The sequence below is a fragment of the Histoplasma capsulatum genome, assembly GCF_000150115.1.
Source record: "Histoplasma capsulatum G186AR genomic scaffold supercont2.7, whole genome shotgun sequence".
Taxonomy (NCBI): domain Eukaryota; kingdom Fungi; phylum Ascomycota; class Eurotiomycetes; order Onygenales; family Ajellomycetaceae; genus Histoplasma; species Histoplasma capsulatum.
The window spans coordinates 360,000-380,639 of NW_025544807.1; the positions used below are offsets into that span (position 1 = coordinate 360,000).

The window sequence follows — 20,640 nt, forward strand, 5'->3', positions numbered from 1 at the left end:
ATAGAGAAAAGTTGGGCCGTGGAGAAGTGGGGGGGCGGAAAAGTCATGTATATAAAATGTATATATGTATATATTGGAAAGAGAAGTCATAAAGCCAAAATCCCGCAAGTGAAAAACCCAAGAAACAATAGGATGGATAAGATACGGATCCTAAGCATTATTTGAGGGGGAACGGAAAGACAAACGAAGAAAACAGCAGTTGCAGTAGTAGCAGCTAACATAAACCGATTCCATCTCTATATAAACACAGCAAGCGTAGCCAAAATGGGAAAACATCAAACATTCCAGATCCACAGCCAAGAAAGAGGCAACAGGCAACACCGCTGTTCCAAAACTACCACCTCTCGTGATGGAGGAAGGGATAGATACCAAAAGGGCTGAGCAGAGGCAAGCAAAGCGCGAAGAAATGTAAGAGAGAAAACACGTAGTCTAACGATCTAGCTTAAACTAACCCACTTCTAGCTATCATCTGTGGCGTTACCATAGTGGGTAAGCCAGATTGCATGACCATAGACGACGGCAGGGAGGTTACATTGGCCATGTTGACTATGCCGGTCGCCATGTAGTTATTGTTGCCGTTGTTGTGGTTGTTGTGGTTGTTGTTGTTGCTGCTGCTACGGTGCTGACGATTGGTATTGTTACTGTGGATGGTGTGGCTGTGGTTGTGCGGGTCGGATGAAGAGGTTGGCGAAGACCCGGCAGGCTCGTGCTCCTCTTGCTCGCGATCCTCATCCGAGTCGCTAGCCACAACCTGTTGCCCGTTTTGCTGGGTTTCATGGGTACGGCGGTGTCTGCAAAAACAGCAACAACGTTAGTTAGCGGGGGGGTAGCTCCTCACAAAAACTTTGTGGCACTATATTTAGCTAGTCTGAAGTGAGAAAAAGAAAAGTGAAACATACTGGGCAAGATTGTCCGACCGTGAAAAGGCCCTGTTGCAGTATGGGCACGGGTAGGGGCGTTCTTGAGTGTGGGTCCTTACGTGTCTAGGCGCCCGGTCAGCAACTCGGCGGTTAGAAAACAATTTAAAACTCGACAGCATTTGAGCCACACAAAGGCTCCAAATCAAAATTAGCAGTACTTACCGTTTCAGATGCTCGAGTCTCTTGAACAACCTACCACATGACGGGATGGGGCATGAATGTGATTTCTGAGGATAAGGGCCAAGCTCCATCATGGTAGCACTGCGGGCGCGACGAACGGGGCCTGGCCGATCCGTCTTCCAATTGGCTGAGTTCGCGGCAACAGACTTACCAAGTTGGTCGCCGCTAGGTAACGATGACAGCTCATCGGGGCCTTGGATCATAGACACCTGGTGCTCGCGGGGGCTTTCCTCCAAACTTGGCAGTGGAGTACCCGTGCGAGATATTTCATGCAGCAGATCCTTTTGGTTCACAACGGTAGACGTGAAACTATTGGTTAGGCCTGGCGGCGAGTCGCCGTTTGACTCCTCCCCTTCCATAACTGCCGGGACAGAGCTGGACATGGAACGGCGAAGCTCACTTGGTTGGGTCACAGAATAGGCATGGGCATGGGAGTGGCCGTGGGACGGGTTAGAATGTTGCTGGGCATGTCCCGTTGCCGCTGCAATGGCATTAGTGATACTGGAAGAGATCGATGACCGTCGTCTCCGTTGTTTGTAGGTTGGGGACCCCTCAATGACAGAGTATACATTGGTGGTTGGGAATGTTCGGGTTGCTGTAGAAAACTGCGGTCCTGCAAGATTGGACGGCGGAAGTTGCATAGTGGGTGTGAAGTCTGTCGAGTTCCCAAGATCGGGGACGCCCATATACAAGCTAGTGTCTTCATTGGCAATGTATGCAGGCTCCTGGCCAAGATGAAGTGCATGCTGTGGCGGTGTAATTGGTTCGAAGGATATACCTCGAGGACCAAACTCATCATAGTGTGATGAAACGAACGACGGGGCCGGTGAATACTCCATAAACGTCGGCATGGAAGTATGGCGCTGGTGAATTCTCGAGACTGGTGTGCCGTTTCGATCGTAGTTAAAATGACTCATGTCCTGTTCGGATTTGCTCATACCGTTGTTCATCGAGTTATTGGGCATCCCCACTGAATTGTACATACCCTGGTTGCTGGTGTCCTCTTGAAGAACTGGCATTGATGGGGGAAGTTGGGGTGGTGGCATAGAATCGGTGGCTCTACCCATAGGAGAAGTAGAATGAGAGAAGGTTGTGCTGGCGTGGGCAGAGAAAGAAGACGAATTCGCTTGTTGGGCCTTTGTGAGTTGCTCAAAGAGAGACTGTGATGAATCGAATTCGAAGGACAGGGCAGGCTCATTGACCGCCACAGTAGTTGCTTCCTGACCCATCTTTTCACGCTTCAAATCCCGCTCCAATGCGTCAAGGAAGAGCCGATCGTGAGGTACACTGTACCAGTAGAACACCTTTTGCTTTTTCTGCGTTCGAATACAGTTATTCTTATAAAGGAAGTCTAAAAAGGCGCTCTTCGGTTCCTCGAGGGACGCATCAGTCCCGGATTTGAGGTTGCGAAGATCAGAGAAAATGCCCTCTTCGAACTTCTTGGTGTTTTTAACCGGGCGGCCAAAGGCCTGGAATCGAAAGGATAAGCATCGCACGATGTCCGTTCCCGAGATATGGAAAAGGTTATTCCTGCGATCTCCCATTAGGCTCTGCTGATCTTCTCCTCCCATTTCCCATGCTTTGTACATACCATAAAACACAGGAGACATAGTCGCCTGTTGGGAGTAGGAATCGTCTGATGAGTTGATCTGGGGTCCAATCAACCGGAGCAGATATGAGGAAGTATTTTACTGCATCGCGCGCTGAATTAGCGATGGTGCTTTTGGGTGACTAAGCACGAAAACTCATGGGAAGATTCGAAGAATGCGGCTCAAGGACAGGACTCTTTATGGCGGCTCCTACAGAAACAGTAAAAAGACACAGCAGACTCACAATTATCGACCTGTTGGAGGGCAACCTGTGCATCTTGGGGGAGACTTTGTTGAGCTTCATTGGAAAGCATGAAGGTTTCTGGTTTCTGTGGTGGTGCCATCGAAGCGCCATGCTGCGAATACATCGCCATTTGCGAGTCAACCTATCTCTAACAAGATCGAGAGTGTCAGTCACATATCGTAATGAGGATGCATTCTGATTATATTTAGAAATGATATTTGTCTTCCGCAGGGCTGTGTCTTCTCAGAAGACAGGCAGCACAGCAGAAGGCTGAGCGAGGAGCGGCCCAGCAAGGAGAAAAGGGTAGAGGAAGGCGGGAACCAACCGTCTTGTGGGGTAGTCAAAACTACACGGGACAACGATGCAATCGATGGGCTCCAGCCACGCAATAGGAGAAGAAACGAAAATGGAGAAGAGAAAACGATTGTCAAAAAGGGTTGGAAATAGGGCGCTATTCCAGATGGTTGTGAGAGGAGCCAGCCTCAAAAAAATGTATCCCAAGCACTGATGCGAATCCTATCAAGAAGAAAGGAAGAAGAGAAGAGTAAATTGGGCCAGCCCGAATCAACGTTTTCTCTATCTTTCTTTACGATGTTCTTGTTTATCTTTTAAATCTTATGAACGCTTGAATTGTTGCCTCGATCCTTTCGTTCTTTCGAGAACGGAAGAGAGAGCGAGAGGTGACTTTGGAGCGCTCGACAGGATGGACTGAGGGTGTGTGATGGAATCGAAACGAAGGTATTTAAAAAGGTAATGGTAAATGATGGGCGACGCTGGTTTCCAAAGAAACGAAAAATAGAAGTAGAAGCGAAAGAAGAAAGTAGAGAAAGAAGCAAAAGAGAAGGCACAACAACAGGAAAACAGGATGACTGAACTAGGTGGGGACCAGGAGTGAGGAAGAGGAGGAAGAAGAGGAAGAGGCAGAAGTAGAAGAAGACGACTGGAGGGAAGAAGAGTGTTGTTAGAAGATCGTGAAGGGGGCGGGACGGGGGGGTGAGATAAGGGAAAAAAGTAGAGCCAACTGGCAAGCAGGCCCAGAGAAGCGAGCAGAACGTAAGAACTGAGTTTTCAAGCGATCAAAGACTAGAACGCAGCAGGACAGGGTGAGTCGACACTGGCCGCTGGGACGGGCACCGTGGACGGTTGGGCAGTTTGTCCAGTGGGTGCTGGTGGAGGAGACGAGGTTCAAAAAAACGGGGCTGGCGGAGGGTTTGGTGGGCCTCCGACCACTGGACACGCTGGGCACTGGAGACTGGAACAGGAGACAGGAGACAGCGGATGACTGGCTGGAATCGGTGGAGCGACTAGGCCACTAGGCAGGTCGGGGCCAGGTAGTGCGCCCTTAAGTGCGCCCTTAGCTCCGCGACGGGTCGACGACGCAGTCCAGTCAAGGTGCCGGATGACAGCAGCGAGAAGCTGAGAGCGGGCAAGCGACGACGACGGCGAGAGGGTTAATTATAGTCGCATTGATCTTGAAGAACAAGCGGACTACGGAGCACGGAGTGCGCTTATCTTCTCGCTCTCTCTCTCTCTCACATACTCACGCACGCACACATACAAACACACTCCCAACCAGGCTGTATTATAATGTCATACTGATTTCTACTGATTCGACAACTGCGTATAGGTATCGTACAGCCCATACATAGTTACTTACATCCATACATACATACGCAATTACATGCTCAAGTTGGCCGTATTAAGTTACGTGGATTCCAGTGGGCGTGCTGGAGGTCCAGCCCCCCGAAGAGAATGGAGTTAGGAATCGCAGAAAATCAATCGTCGAAAAAGCGCCGCAACCAAACCGCAGGATGCAAAAGCTTTGGCAAAACCTTACATGCTGAAATCAATTGTCGCTCTCCCGCCCGAGATTTTCTTGCTGGCCCACCCAGCCAGCGCCTATCTCTCTATCGCCCATGACCATCTTATCTTCTCTCTCTCTCCCTTCCCAGCGCTAAAATGCATACAATGCGTATCCAAAAATAGCTCACGAACAGCACAAGCCTCCACGGAAGCAGGAAAAGAAAAAAGAAGAAAAAAAACCGGAAAAAGCAAAGAACAAGAAAATAAGAAATACGCCTTGGAATAGGTGCAGTCGGCATAAGCTCTGCTGAACTCTGGATTGCCCGGTTCCGTTCCTGGAGCTTAAACCTCAATCAACTCTCTGGCTGGGTAAACCAAACATCCCACATCCCACATCCCACCATCATTACCTGGCTCTTGCATTTCCCTCCCATAGCTCTTGTGTGTCCAGAACCCGCAGGGTTGCAAGGAGCCTTTTTCTGAGAAAGCCGGCTGTTGTCGTTCCGCTGCGTACGGATGTTACTTACGGGTGGGAAGGGAAACGCGGGTAGCGGAACAAAACACGGACGTGATCATATACTGAATGTAGATTTAGCATAGGTTAAGCTGTGTCGTCGTCGGGTCAAGCCTGGTGTCAATGCCCTCTCTCCAAACATGGATTCTTCGTCTGTGGCAAACTCACGATGAGTCTGATAATCATATGCAAAAGCCTATTTATTCCCTGTCACGGGAGCGTAAAAATTCAAAAAAGAATACAACAAATAGATATAGATATAGATATAAAGTAAAAATAAAATAAAATAAAATGCAAAATAAAATAAGACAAGACGAAGGCTTTTTTCTTTTTTTCTCTTTTTTCAGGCCAGAAACGGTAACCAAGACTTTCCACAATCTATCGATAAACCTATCTTGGCGATGCAAACCCCCCTGCTCGCACCATGAACCTAAATCGACATATCATACCCCATCCCTCCCCTCTCTCCCGCCAAGGGCCCCTTTGCACTCGTCCATTCAAGGGGGTAAAAGGTTGGGCCAGTAGCGCGTTTCATCAGAGCCCAAGCGAAAAAAAAAAATAAAAGAACCTCGGTGGATAGCCCCCGACGGAATAATTTACCCGCCCAAGCAAGGGAAAGGGAAAAGAATAAAAATAAAAAGTAAAAATAAAACAAAATTACCCACGGGATTCATCATTCGTCGTCGGTCGCTTTTTCCGACCTTCTGCTGAAGGTCCCTACCTACGTCAATGACTTTTTATTTCCCCCTTCTTTCTTTCTGGAAACCTACAAGGGGAAAAGGTGAAGGGAGAAGGAGATGATGAGGGAGGAGGAGGAGGAAAGTACAGTGTAGAAGGACGAGGAGACCATGTGGCATGTGAATGTGCATCTTGCCCCCCTCACGTGAATTACAACGAAATCGGGAGGATTTTCTAGGTTTTTACTCGAATCGTGTAGAAGATAGATAAGATGCATAGTAAGAATAATAAGAATAATAATAATAATAATCAATCCTTGGGCATGGTTCTCTACCAATACAAAGAAGCTCTATATACAAGAATTATAGCAAAGAAAAACCAACTGCTCGTAGAAAATCCCTGAAGCCCTGCCCATGCAACCAACTCGAAGTAAGCCATCTATCTGATCGGAAGATACACTCTGCAACCCGCAAGATGCCAAGAGTCGGATCAAGAGTTAAGGCTGATGACGAAACAGCAGAAAGAAAAGTATAAAAGAAGTTAAGGTTAACTAGCTGCTGGAAAGTTAGAAGCAAAGAAAATTAATGGAAAATTAATGGAAAAGAGCTCAAAAGAATAGAAGGGGGAAAAAAGCAGTGATTGCATACATAAAGAAGAAGAAAAAGAGAAAGAAAGAAAGGAAAAATTGAACAAAAAAAAACAATCATTCAGAAGAAGTCGAAGTTGAGCCAACCAAGGAATTTTAACTTATAAATTTCTTGAGGATTTTTTTTTTGTTACGCGTAGTTACTTACACCTTTCCCGTTTTTGGCACTATTTCCTCAAAAAGGGCTCTTCCGTGCGAGATACCTTTTCCATCATTCACCCGGCCGTGTTGGTGGGTAACCTTAGCCATTTACAGTAGTTGGGAAAAATGTGGTTTTACGGAAAAAGGATAAACATGTTAGAGTGAAACACATGGATCCCATCCCTTCTGTTTGAACAAAAACCGGCCTACCAACCCCTCAATAAAAAATTACTACTTAACGATATTACTAATAAGCTTGCGTGTGAGAAAATGACGATAACGCCGGATGGAATGGTGAATTACAATGTTGAACACTGATTTAGATAGTTAGTTACTTGGATACCTTGATTGACGTAATATTTTCTTTTCTTTTTGTTGTTGAGAGAGGAGAAACAAAAAAAAATAAAATACCCCGTTTGCAGATATAACCCCAACAACTACACCACACCAATTATAATGCACCCATGGAAGTTGGCAGATCATTGCATAACATAACATTCAACTTAGGTGACTAAAACCAGAGTAGGGCACGTTACATCTAGAACCAAAGAGTTTTTTCAAGCAGATGCACCTTTGTCTTTTTTGTGTTTTTACAAAAAAAAAAAATCGAAAAAAATGAAAAAAATGAAAAAAATCTCTCAATATATATGATATATACACAGCCTCACGACCAAAAAACAACAGGTCAGGATGAAGAGCAGAGAAAAGAAAGGAAGAATAAAGCATTCTCAAAAGTAATAATAGCTCCAAGAAAAGAAATTCATGATCAATGGATGCAAAAATAAATAAATAAATAAATAAATAATATGAATATGAATTTAAAAAAAAAAAAAAAAAAAAAAAAAAAAAAAAAAAAGCTAAATAAAACAACACTTAGGTTCCCCGTTTTGAGTTTTTGGATGCTCGTGCCGCCGCGGTTGAAGCCAAAATTCAAGTTGAGTATATTTTAGTTAACTAGTTAACTTGGGTGACTGTATGGTCTCCTTACGTCATCATCAAGTATTTTCTTGGGAGGAACATGGGGGTTTCCAACGCCACCGTCCTCCCGTCCCGTATATAACCAGGGCCTGCTAAGCTGAGTTTCGACTAAGGAGCTTGGGGTGGTAGGTGCCATGTGTGTTCGAGTTTTCCTTGATTCATGGCGGGGGTTTGCAAGGTACAGTGTGGGATTTGTTTTTTTTAACTTTCCAAGGAGGACAAGAGCAAGAGCGAAGAAAGAAAAAAGAATGAAGGAAGGAAGGGAAAAAGGCGGAAAGTAGAACTTCAAAGAACAAAACTGCCCATGCACATCTCTTTTATGAGAGAATCAGATCCTACGGTGGTTGGGCAAAAGATATGGGCCTGTTTAGGGGTTGAAGTCCAAAGCTTGGCCGCTGAGCACTAAGCTAGTTTACAGGTATCAGTCTGATTCATGGGAGCTCCTCTGCGCATGGTTATTTGTGTCACAAGTAACTACCACCTATCATTCTTCATAATATCCAAGAAATCGTCAAGAGATATTAGTATATATAAACAGATAAAAGTTTGAATATCTTGCCTCGGTTGTATATGGATATCATATAATAACCTTGGAAAGGATCAAGCCGTATTTTGCTTGGTCTGCACCGCACCACAATCCAAGAACATGCACTGCGCCAGCAATCCAATTAAATCGAGAATAACAATAGTATTTCTTCCAAGTTTTTCCCGACCTACCACCTCCCTTCCCGTTTGAGAAAAAGGAAGAAGAAAAAAAGGGTAACTCTTCCCATCCGGGGAGGTATGTCCTGGACTTTACCGCACATACTGCAACTGCAAGGTTACAATGTACAGTACCTAAAGCTGAAACGGCATTCCCTGGTCTGGTTGGTGCTATATTTTTTCGCTCTATCTCATACTCAGCCCAAGAGAGTTATAGAAAGGCCATGAAACACGCACACGCACACGCACACGCACACAATCAACCCCCACCCCAACTCCTCCAAATCCCAGCAGCGCGGGATTCGGCCGGCATCCTCAGGTAGACATTGAGGATCGGCCAGAAGCCGCAGGAGGCAGACCTGACGAGAGGGAAATTGCATCCGGCACTCTGGAATTGGTGGGTCCCAAGTGATTCTGGAATTCAGCTGCTTTTTGTTCTCGTTCAGTCGGTCCAATCTATCCTGTTGAGGGGGCCTTGGGTAGGGTTTCTTGATGATGTATGATGTTTAGAAGAAGGATGTATCACCGGGGTGGTCAGAGCTGAAATTGAGCTGCGCCATTGTTCTAAAAGAGAGGGACGGGTGAGCGGGGGGTGTGACTTGGGTGGTTTGTGCTTGCAATTTGTCCCTCTCTCTTGGCTTGGCTTTTCTTCTTCTTTCTTCTTCTTGTTCTGTTGCTTGCTGCTTCTTTGAGCGGATAGGAGAGCATGGTCATGGGCGATGAGCGTACTGTAAGTTTCTTTAGTTAGGTCGCTTCCACAACTTTTCTGTGTCTGTTTTTTGTCTCTTTCTTCCTTGATATATGTTTCCTTAACTTTTTCGTTTTCCCCTCTTCACTGAGCGAACGGGCCAACTAGATAGTTTGGTTGGTTGGCTCAGGTTGGTTGGTTTGGTTGGTTGGGGTTTCTGGTGTGGTGCCTCCAGTCAAAGGATTTGGATTGTTCTAGTTCTAGCACTGAGTGTGGATTTCGGTACAGATCCACTAAGCCATTGCTCACAACAAGCAGGGCTTATCTAGATGTTAGCACAATGTCAAGGGTTCCAAGCCAATCGATCGCCCTGCTTGAGGATGACAACTTGACAAGCTTGGTGGTTTGCAGCGTCGATTGGAGCCACGCGTGAGGAAATTAACGCTGGGCGATATACAAATTGTCGTCGAAGCCAGCATAATGCCCAGGCACGCTTTACAACTGCACAGATGGCAGTTACCTGTCATTAAAAATTGTGAGAGTTGATGGAATTGAGCTTCCACAAAGTAGTTTCACTAGCTAGCTACTGCGTAGTTAGTGAACCTTTCCGAGGATGAAGGCGATTACGCGAGGCAAACGGTACCTGACTTGTTTCCACCCTCAGAAGTCAATTGTGGAAAGACTTGCGAAAACATGCTCAACCATTTGATGAGAAATACTCTACGATAGCAGTACTATGGAAACACAATCCGTACATCGGAAACCCCTGAGAATGCTAAGGCCTGAATAAGCTCAAAGACATCTATCTACAAGCCTCTCGTGCAGCACAAGAGGCGAACTTTAGAAGAATCAGAGTTTGATGATATATATATAGTTAAGAACCTTTCTTCAAATAATAGCCTCTCAGTTTTGGCAGCGTGTTTATGGGACTTTAACTATATACTTACTGTCTTGAGTCCCAGTGAGTTTTACAGGGCATGCACATTCACATTCAATTGGTTCCGATTTTTCGCTGCAACAACCTTTGGAGTATCAACCACCGTTAAGCCTCCTCTAATCTAACACACCGTGCCACTCACTCCTCAAAGACAGGCCGGCACCAAAAAGTGGGCCATTTGCAGATGATGTTCATGAATCATAACCGCTTTCTACCTACCTCTTCCCCAAGGGAGATTTCCCCCCACGTTTTGATTTCACCAATGACTGACCGACTACAATCTGCACTGTATAGATTACATCTGTAATCCGATGCTACCTAGGGTGGGGCTGCAAGACGGATTTTGCAATGCCCCGCGCATGAACGAAAAGTGTATTGGAAAGTTCATTTTCGCCTAATTGCCAAGCGCTAATTGGATTTGAAGAACAATCATGCAATTATCAAATTGCACTATCCGAATGCCTTGTAAGTATGAGATTTGATGTATTTAACAAGCCACTGAGGTTATACATTCATCCAAAAAGCTTGATTTGGGGTTGTGACAGTAGCAAGATATATTGTGTCATCATCTTTTTTTGTACAAGTCCATGCCTCATCAAATGTCAAAATATGGCTGATAGCTTCCATAATCAATCTACTGCTGCCACAGCAGCTGCTGATAAGATGATGATTTTTCATCCTTGATAATGATCTTTGAATAACAATTGATATTTCTTTCCACAATTTCAACAAAGTAAGTATGTAAGATCCAACAACTGTGATAGGTACTAGGTAGTGATGCTGATATTTTTTCTGAAAATCATTCTTACGCCATCAACGCCGCCACATCCAACGAAATATAGGATAATTATTACCACCTCTCGACATTCATGAAGCTGGAAACGAATTCATTCCATCTTCGTGCTGCACGGAACGAAATTTTATACAAGCTGCCATGAAGGGTGGAGATTGGTGGCGTACGCCGTCAAATTTTATATTATGGGCAAACTTGCTCTTCTCCGAGACCAAATTCACTCGAAGGGCCTCGAAAAATCACAATTTCCTTTCCTTTTAACTTCTTTTCCTTCCTTTGCTTTCTTTTCTTTTTCTTTTTCTTTTCGGATTCTGCAGAAAACGCAGACAAGGAACTTCCTCAGGTGACGAAAAGACAAATGGCCGCTAGCCTTCGCTCCACCTGTTTCACCTCTGTCTCGAGTTTCATGATTGACAAAGGTCTCACTGTGCACTGTTGCAACACTGCATTGTGTGCAGACTCGCTTGTTTCTCAAAATAAAAATAAAAATAAAAATAAAAATAAAATAAAAATTAAAAAAGGACACCTGCACAGAAAAGGAAACCTACGCGGAACTAATCCGCTACCATTATCAACATCGAAGAAGAGACAACAACCAAGTAGGCCAGGTCTTTAGCATCTCCTCTTACTCGGTGCAAAATCAAACGTTCTCAAACCTTCCATCTTGTTAGAAGCGCTTTCAGCCTACCACATATTGACCCATGAGGGGATGGATACATATGGAAAAAGACAGCCTTGAACAATCCAAAGGACTTGCTCATCTCCTCACTTCTTCCCACTACTCCTTCCAAGGTTCCAGTCCAAGGAATTCAAAGAGACGGGGGGGAGGGAAGGGAAAAAAAACAAACACAAAAAAGCCCCGTTAGCCACTCGAGAATGGAAACGACGGCACACCCATGGACGCAGCAGCATTTTGTTCCTGACATGTCATGCGCTTGTCCCTGTCTCAGGAGCTTTCTTGGCTATATCCCCGGATCCTGAGACCAGCGTTTCAGATTTGGAGATTGTACCCGTCGTTTGATCTGTGATGCGCCAATGCGTGATCGGATGATGGTTGGCATTAGTGCGTGCACGGAATGAACGGATCGACATGACGAACGACTTCTATCATTCTTCTTTCTTTTTTTCTTCTTCTTGAAAAGAGCTGATTTGCGAGGCGGGCGCTGTAAATATTAACTTGAGAGGTTCAGTGTAATTGATGTTAGTTATATTATCATCAAAATTTTTTTAGATGGAGTAATCTGGAGTATTTGCACGCCCCCGTCAAACATAAATTTAGGAATGATGGCCCCCAACTATCCAGTGTCCAGTCGGAACAGAACGAACCCATGATGTCCTCAAGAATGAGGAGCAGTAAGCAGCCATGGCGTTTCGCATCGGTAAGTCATTATTTTAATGCTGACTCGAGAGTAAACCTGGAATACGAACGAATGCGAGTGAGCTGATGCGGGGGTGGCTGAAGTCTGAAGTCGCCTAGAGTACAGGCATCTTCTTAGCGCCTGATTAATGGGGTTCTGGGCGATCTTAGGCGGTTTGTAGCTTAATAGGCCCGGAAACTAAGGCATTTCGTTAAAATTCCTAGGCTACGAAATAACTATTGTGCTGTACCGTTGGTACCTCCTCCCCTGCAGTTTGAAGCTATGAATGTTTTTTTGACCTCGGGTTTACCTTGACATGCATCTGCTCAGATTCAACTCAAGTTCATGAGAGAGTTCATACTTGATAAACAAATAAATTGACTCTTTCTATTTCTGCGAAGTAAACTGAAGAGTAAATACAATTTCTGTTTCCTTTTCTTTCAAGTTCCAAAGCTTCTGTCAAAAACATGGAGGTAGAAAGCTCCATCTCGCAAAACCTCAGTAAGCACAGTTTATATACCTCATGTCTGAAGATCGCGAACATACAAGCGAGGCAGACACTGACATTCAGCAACAGCTACGAATTTGTGAAAAGAAGCCTTCAAGGCCTCAAGAACACAAACAACGCTGCTCAGCTTCCTTCAGCCTGACAGATCAAGTTCCCGGTGACGAGACAACGAATGTGCCGGAGGCGAGCGAAGCCTGCATCGACATATGCTCATTATCATTCATCTTCCTCCAGAGAATCATTGGATCTTTGGGCAAAGTGTAGCCGGAGCGATACTCTCAGAAACACAGATTGGAATGAGAACTACCCGAGGACCGCGTCCGCGCGTAATGTTGTCAAACATCAGAATCGGCAAAGAGCAGTCAGTGTTGCTTCAACCCAGTCCTGTTGGTTTTCATCTAAGATGGAAATTAATCCAGCAGCTAGAAGAGATTGAACAACAAGCAATATCAAACAAATAGCAAAGGGAGAGCACTTCAATGGCAGCAGAGTACAAGACATAGTTCTAAGTGTTCTATTGTACGGAGATTAAGCATGTTCTGTTGGAAAAAGGAATGAGGAATTGCATTGAGCGGCTTGCTTCTCACAGTCAAATACCTCAAATTACTACATCTCCACCAGCCTCGTGGCGTGGCGTGGCTATATAGAAAGGAAATATTAAGGAAATCAGATCTAATATCTCGTCTGATGTTAGAACAAAAGTTTGCCGAACTATCTGAGCAAAAGCACGCAATCTGTTGCTTGAATCAAGGCCTTGTGACTTTCAGCCAGCACATCAAAAATGATACAGAATCTCTCTCCATTGGCTCTGCATAGTCATGGATTGACGACATCCTGGCAGGGATAAGGCTTTGGAATGTGATTCTTTCGCATTAAAAGACATGCCGTATGACACGCAGGAGGGTCAGGGAGAGCGGGATCGCCCGAACTGCTCTCCTTGAGGAAATGGAGAGAGCTAATACACATTCGCAATGAACAAACGCTCTGATGTCAAGAGAGTGTCACGTTGATTCTCAAAAGCGTTTCTCGGGCACGTATCCGTGCCGTTCATATCTTCCTTGCTAATCGTCCTCATCCCGGGCAAGGAGATGTTTAAAAACATCAAGCCAACACGTCAGGTGGCGGTACATTGATGCACCCCGAACTTGCGAAAAAAAAAAAAAAAAAAAACATGCAAAGAATCTCGGAGCCAATAGAGGGGCAGCGTGATTTCATCATCATTCATCCGTGACGAGGTTCGGGCTGGTGCAGCCTCCCGCGTGGCGTTCTCCTGTGTGCTTGTAAGTTGTCGCCTCTGCTTCCTCCGCACGTCATCAACCTGCTTTCCGAGCCTCTGAAATATGCCTTGGGATGTGCTGGAAATGCTGCAGACAGTACACCAGGGTCCGTGGGGATTTTTAGCGGGCTGCTCCGTCAGTGCCATCGGCTTTCTGCTGGAGCCCAACGGGAGATGATGACTTCTTGGTGGCGATTCTAGGTAGGCTAGCTAATCGCTGTCTTCTTTCTGAGAGAAAAATGACCAATAGGTCATGGTGTTCTTATATAATCTTATTGAATGAACTCTATCGATAGGTTCACTTCACGATTTCTGCCTCCGTCGATAGAGCTCAAAGTATTCTTTCTGTAACCGTACAAAGGATATCAGCATAGTTCATCGATAATGGTATATTTTATTATATGAGCAAATGAATGCAAATTCTGTCAGTGTTCTGAAACAGTTAAACCCCGTCCTCTAAGAGATTGAGTCATGTAGAGGCAAAAGACGCAATAACACGTGTATGTCCGCATATTGGTAACTAGAGATGGGCATATACTCCCTATATTCACTTTCGATTTCCATCTCGATTTTTAGATACTTGTTTCTATACGTGCTCTGATGGCAAAACATATCAATAACGCTGAGTGTGGATGATGCAGCTTTTTTGACACTGGGTGTGAATGTATTTGACGTCGCTATATCGAATGAAATTTTCTTTTTTTTCTTTGACCTTTTTTCTTCCCTAGAAACGAATAATGGCGGAGTAGAGGAAGAAGAGGGAGAGGAAGAAAGAGAAGAAGCCAAAAATGAAGAATTAATACCCAAAGGGTGGACCAAAAACCAGTCATTAGGGTGGGAAGGGTTATTTTATAGAAAGCAAGAGGGTATATACACGCCACAAGGCGAGGGAAAGGGGGGATGAAGGAAAAAACGATGAAAGAAGAAAAGAAAAGTACACTCATACATTGAAGACCGGATGAGAGAAAACTGATATGTTAAATATGAAAATGCAAAGAAACAAAAGAATCGATGAAGCAAGAATGTATAAGATCAACAAGTAAAGTTTTGTTTGTCAATCTGTTGATCCACCCCGCATTCATTTGCAACCCTCAGCCATCCAAATGGGGGTCCGGGAGGAAATTTTACATCGGGGTTATTTTTTTCTGCTTCTTCTTCGTAGTAAGTAACTTTTCAGAATTATAACTTCCACGGCACCTGTCTACAAGTCCAATGCCTTTGGCTTCCTCAATCGGGGCCCGTAGGCATCTCATAGGTGAAATTGTCCCTCCTCCTCGCATTCGATTTAACCGGAGAGCCACCAGAACCACCATAGCCACTAGAATCTTTCATCACGACCGGCAATTCATGGACGTAATTCTGGCTAGGGTCGGAGTTCGCTCCATCGTCCATGGCACCACCAGCCGCGTATCCATAATATCCCTGCCCTTTCGGTTTGCCGCCCGCAACGCCTCGATGGAGGCTCTGCAGTTCGGCTCGCGCATGAGAGTTGTCTAATTCAGCCGCGTCCGCGGGAATCCTATCGCCCTTCTTTTGTTTCCGGCGGTAAAAGAAGAAGGCTAGAGCGAGGATGCTGACGCCCGCGATGCCACCGATGGTGGCGCCAGCTATCACGCCTGCGTTGGATTCGGACTTTTCTGGAGGAGAATTAGGAAGAGAAGTGGGGGGTGGTAGCGAGGCTGAATCTTGTGGGTTGGCTGTCGGTTGGTTTGGTTGGTTCGGTTGGTTTGGTTTAGTTCGTTGGCTTGATTGGGTTGGCTGGGTTGAATCTTGAGTTCGAGGTTTGGAAGTTTCTGGTGGGTTTGTTATTGTTTGTGTTATTGTATGTGTATCTTGAATAGAGGGGCTGTAAGCAGTGTGATTTATGGTTCAAAATTTTATGGATTTTTTCCTTCTCCTTCCTCTCTTCCGCCCCGCGCCCCTTCCCCGTTTGTAAGGGGCGTGTTTATTTTAAGCAAAACAATAGGGATTCGGGGAGAATGTATTGAATGGCCAGGCGACCGGAGAACGGTACATAAGAAAGCAATGAACTTACCCGAAACCTCGGGGGGGAGCTTGCGGTAGACTGTATACGCGCTCCAATTTTCCCAACAGAAAATGTTCGTCGCAGATGGTGAGCCGCCGGGAGAGGTTTCATATATTGTCATCGTTGCGCATGATTGCCGAGGAGGACTTTGTTTCCAAATGTTAGAAATAAAGTGATAACGGTACCTTTTCCTTACTGGCCTCAAGGCAGATAAGTTGCTCTGCCTTTCATCCCCCAGCGCCCACCCACCCATCATTCTCTTTTTCAGATGGTGGTGTGAGGTACGTACCAGGCATATCCGCCACCATTGTCATATGTAACCGATGCATCTTCACATTTCGTAGGCATCGGGCATCGTGTGGTCAACGTGTTCGCGCAGCAGTTGGCATAAGTTCCGGACGTTACCCATGCCGTGTTACTATCGCGGCATGTTATCGATTCGACTGCGAGTGGTTTTTAAGAAGCAGCGACTGATGTTAGCAAAAATGCGCCAGTTCAAAAACAAAAAAAAAAAAAAAAAAAAAAAGCAATCCATCATTCATCGCTATCTGCTCTACTCTATATAAAATTATTTATCATGTCACGAACCTGAAGTAGTTCCGTCCGCTGGAAATATATAGTATCCGTTGAACCAGCTTGGTAGCTCCTCAGCGGCCGAGAAGCTTTTATTCAGAAGAGCGATGAGGGTCAATGCTGTGATGAGAGCGGTTCGCGTCACCGCCATCATCATAGCGGGTCGATGGAATAAATGAAAAACCCGTGGGGAGGTCGCAAATCGGAGGGCGCCGATGTTGCATCAACAGCCAAGCAAGCAGCCTAAGCCGCGAAAATTCAAGCGTTTAAAGGATGGATTCCGTGTGTTTCCCCGACGAGATATGAATGAAGAACAAGAGAGGGTTTGAGAAGAGCGAAAGATTGGAAACTTGAAGGAGGCCTTGAACCCAGTTAGGCGAAGCCAACTCGCTCATTGGGGCTGTTGCCCAATGCGACATTACTATTCATGGGATGCCAGGGAGCCCGCCGCCAGCTGCTACACTAACTGGTGCACATCAACGCTAGCAACAAATAGGAGGCCGTTCCCCTCTGGGCCCAGTGCGTAGGGCAAAAGCGGCTGAGCAATCATGCCCGGCGGTAGATTATCAATAATAATAGCATCCACACTGTGCAACTGAGTACATGACCTCAAGCCGTGGACGTACGAAGTGCTCCTCAGCGGCAGCAAGTACTATTCCAGGTCAACAGGTGTAGATTCACGATGTCCTGCGCGGCTTTCCCCGCCTTACGCTGCAAGTGGCACGCAGCGTCGAGTGAGGAATACACCGTGCAGTCGCCAACCGGGCATCCATGTCGCAGCTTTGTTGGAGTTGGAGATGTTTACGGAGTGCAAATCGCCAAGACTAACCGGAAAAGGGGCTGCGCTGTTTATGTGAAAGTCACGTGATATCCCACTTGTCACGGTGTCTTCCAGTAAACCTGTGGCAAGTGCTGATGCCGTTAGGGCTTATCCAGCACAAAATGATAAGTGGCCGAGCAGACCACGGTCTTAGCAAGCAGGGACAGGGAGAATTATTGGTCCAGCACGGAGCCAGCCGTTCGTTGGTGGCTCCGCTATGTAACATCTCCGGTGCAGGTGGATAGTGATATCCAGCTGTATAACAAATGCCAGCATCAGCATGTTACCGGTTGCTGAGCTACAGCGTATGAGTATGAAATAACAGGTCTAATTTTATCAATCCCCCTTCAAAGTCACCCCATCATATTCAAAATTTTTTAAACGAGTCTAGTCCGAAGAGGCAAGGATTTCATCCAAATGGCATCCAAGCTTGATAAAATCGCTTTATGTTTGTGCGCCGCCTCTGCTTGTCAACATATCTCCAAGAGAATCAAACTCCCCATAATATCTAGGGCCAGTAAATTTCTAGTAGTTATCACCAGATGGGAGGCTGAACTGGCCGCAACACACAACCAGAAAATTCCGTTTTGCATTGCGATCGTTCCTAGGTGTCCTAGGGGAGGCAGAGCTACGACGTCCCATCCCCACAGTCTGGCAGGGCGGAAACAGAATAACTGTTGTCACGATTTATATTGTCTCAAAGAACGTTATCAAGTCTATTTTCCCTTGGTTCTTTAGGAAGCATCTGTAGGAGCCATCGCTGTGAAGTAGGCGGAAATTCAACCGAGTCACCGTAGAAAAGTCCGCGATCGATGACAGTTGAAACGCATGAAAAATGCCGCTGCATCTCAGTTGTTTGCGAAGAACACACCGGATTCCATCCGCACCCCTCATAGAATCAGAGGACATCCTATCTGAGCCAGTAGGCAAGGAGAAAAGGCTAGGATGATCCTCGCCATTTCCTCGGAAGCACAGTGGTGACACCTGTTCCGGGGTTTCTTCAGCTAGAGGTGCGGAAAGATAGCTTCCCAACGGGGTTCGGTCTGTGAACTCAGTCACGGTGTATGGTCGAAGAACACATGTAGTTTTCCGATATTTTGAGGAATAAGTAAAAACAGAGCTCTGCTAGGGGATATGATCCATAACCAACAGCTGCTCACTCCTCGAATATTGCTCAGTGCAACGAATTTCAGGAACATCTGGAAAATTGAAGGCGCATATTGGGGGTCCCGTTCTACGTTGCTGTGACCGGCGAGGGAAACTTGTTTGCTCATGTTGGCGACTAATCGACATCGTTCCTCGAACAATCAAAAACCAAGAAGATATGTTGCACGTTTTTGGATATGCTTGCGGAGAACTCAAGAAACCTCTTCACCGATTTGACGAACCAATTAGATTGTACCGCCGTATATAGAGCCATCAAAGGGTGAGTCCATAACGAACGCAATACATGACGATATATATAGGTAAACCCCAACCTAATTGAGAGTGGGATAGGTTTCGGATAATCGGATTAAGGGTTAGAGCAACTCTGTAAGGAAACGCAAACCGCGAATTCGGCATTGCAGTCGGCGCAACCAAAAATAGAATGGGAAAAATTCTCGAGCTTGGACCCAACACGCAGATGAGTATCTAGTTTGTCTGTCTGTGGATCCAAAATTCCCCGGCCTGCTTTTGATTATCCGTGCTCCGCGGCAGAACGTGAAACCACCCTAACACATGTTGAAATGGAACCAGGCTATTGTTGGCTTCTCTAAAACTCTTTCCCCCGAAGTCCACAGAGTTTTGAGGAAACCCGATCAACCCTGACTCAGAGTTCCGGCTGTGTCAAGTGACACTCATAATAATGGGCATCTAGGCGCCGCAGGTTCGTGGTCCGTAGATTTGGCAGTATATGATCCAATATCGCATCCAAACCATGCAGATGAATAGTATCCCCAACTCGAAACGATATGTCAATTATGTTTCCCTCTTCCTCTTCCTTTTCCCCCGCCTATTTTCCCCTTAGTTCCCGCCTTTCTTGGCCCTTGTATATCAGAAATATCCTTCTTGCTAAGTCTTAGCGTACCCCCTGTAAACTTCCCAACAGAAGGACCCCCAATACCTCTCTCTTTGCGCATAGCACCACCCCCACCAACGCGCCCCTTTTTATTTCTACCAATTGCAGAAAACGAAGGCCTCTCAAGGATAATCCCGTTCTCCTTCGCTTCTCTCCGCCGCGTTTCTTCCCTTTTGCTCGCCTTCCCAATAATCCCTTTGCGATGCGACATAGGCATTTTCGCCTGCGAGAATATTGATGATTTCGCTCCCACAGCTTGCATCCGGAGGTCGATCGCGCGATGCCTTTTTGCGCCGGTTGGGTTAAGGTCATCAGCGCTTTCGAGAAGATGTGACTCCTTTAATAGTCTTTGTAGCGCAAGGTCGTTTTTCAGGTTTTCAGCCTCCATGGCTTGATCATCGGCAGCGGCGCCCGCTTCTCCTGTTTTTTTCGTTTTTGGTGCTGAATTCTGCGCTTCTTTAGAGGACGGTGGTGGCTTTGAGGTCTGAAGGGATATGAGAGGACTATTAGAATTTATATCATTGTATCCCCTCTTGATGTTTTTCTTTTTGTTTTTGCTTTTTGTTTTTCTTTTCTGTGCATAGATACTGGGGGTAGGTAGAGGTCTGCTTGAATGAAATATGAATATAGTAGAATGAAACACACCATAAAAGCTTTCCGGGCCGGTTTATCTAACATATCCTTCGCTGAGTTCCATGAGGTCGTGTGCTCAACGACTTCCGCAGATGGGTGCTCATCACTAGCAGCATTGTCGACCTGATCTGAAAGACCTTCCCACTCGTCGTCGTTGCCTTCTGCCAACGAAAGATGCGATGGCTCCTCAGGACTCCTAGCTATCGGCTTGACAAGGGCTTCCACTGGTCCAAATCTAGCCTCGAAGACTTTGCGGAGAATATCTTGCTTTTCGTCAGCCGATGGAGATAGGCTTTGGATGTCGCTGTCCTCTTGACGTATTTGTCTCGTCACGACAACGACATCCCGCTTTCTTTTGCCCAGCATTGTACGTATTTTCCAACCAATTCTGGCCGTTCGTGGTGTGTCGATTTGAAGCTTCCTGATCGGATTAGCACGAAATAGTTAAGTAGTCAAGTTATTTTTATTTTGTCAACGCGGATAGCTTTAAATCACGTGTTTTAAATATCAAGCAGAAAGTTGTTCGGTTCGCAAAAGTTCCTACTTCCCATCACAAAGAAAAAAAAGAGGGGAA

The 20,640-nt window shown here is 45.8% G+C and overlaps 5 protein-coding genes across 5 annotated transcripts; 2 read left to right on the forward strand and 3 right to left on the reverse strand.

Moving 5' to 3' along the window:
- Positions 1–442: 442 nt before the first annotated feature.
- Positions 443–3,724, reverse strand: HCBG_05411 (transcription factor steA; the record flags this gene model as incomplete). The annotated part of the gene is made up of 6 exons (XM_045432460.1): positions 443–791; positions 900–983; positions 1,083–2,630; positions 2,692–2,791; positions 2,934–3,081; positions 3,259–3,724. The coding sequence occupies 5 exons, from the start codon at positions 3,031–3,033 to the stop codon at positions 443–445; spliced, it is 2,181 nt and encodes a 726-aa protein (XP_045286576.1).
- A 4,752-nt stretch (positions 3,725–8,476) lies between these two features.
- On the forward strand, positions 8,477–9,812 carry HCBG_05412 (uncharacterized protein; the record flags this gene model as incomplete). The annotated part of the gene is made up of 4 exons (XM_045432461.1): positions 8,477–8,521; positions 8,613–8,792; positions 9,096–9,125; positions 9,678–9,812. 4 exons carry the CDS (start codon positions 8,477–8,479, stop codon positions 9,810–9,812), a joined length of 390 nt encoding a protein of 129 aa, XP_045286577.1.
- A 2,364-nt stretch (positions 9,813–12,176) lies between these two features.
- On the forward strand, positions 12,177–12,943 carry HCBG_05413 (uncharacterized protein; the record flags this gene model as incomplete). Its single annotated transcript, XM_045432462.1, has 3 exons — positions 12,177–12,192; positions 12,625–12,672; positions 12,705–12,943. 3 exons carry the CDS (start codon positions 12,177–12,179, stop codon positions 12,941–12,943), a joined length of 303 nt encoding a protein of 100 aa, XP_045286578.1.
- Positions 12,944–15,182: 2,239 nt separating this feature from the next.
- Positions 15,183–16,708, reverse strand: HCBG_05414 (uncharacterized protein; the record flags this gene model as incomplete). The annotated part of the gene is made up of 4 exons (XM_045432463.1): positions 15,183–15,748; positions 15,991–16,127; positions 16,271–16,424; positions 16,570–16,708. The coding sequence occupies 4 exons, from the start codon at positions 16,706–16,708 to the stop codon at positions 15,183–15,185; spliced, it is 996 nt and encodes a 331-aa protein (XP_045286579.1).
- A 2,621-nt stretch (positions 16,709–19,329) lies between these two features.
- Positions 19,330–20,432, reverse strand: HCBG_05415 (uncharacterized protein; the record flags this gene model as incomplete). Its single annotated transcript, XM_045432464.1, has 2 exons — positions 19,330–19,917; positions 20,079–20,432. The coding sequence occupies 2 exons, from the start codon at positions 20,430–20,432 to the stop codon at positions 19,330–19,332; spliced, it is 942 nt and encodes a 313-aa protein (XP_045286580.1).
- Positions 20,433–20,640: the final 208 nt, after the last annotated feature.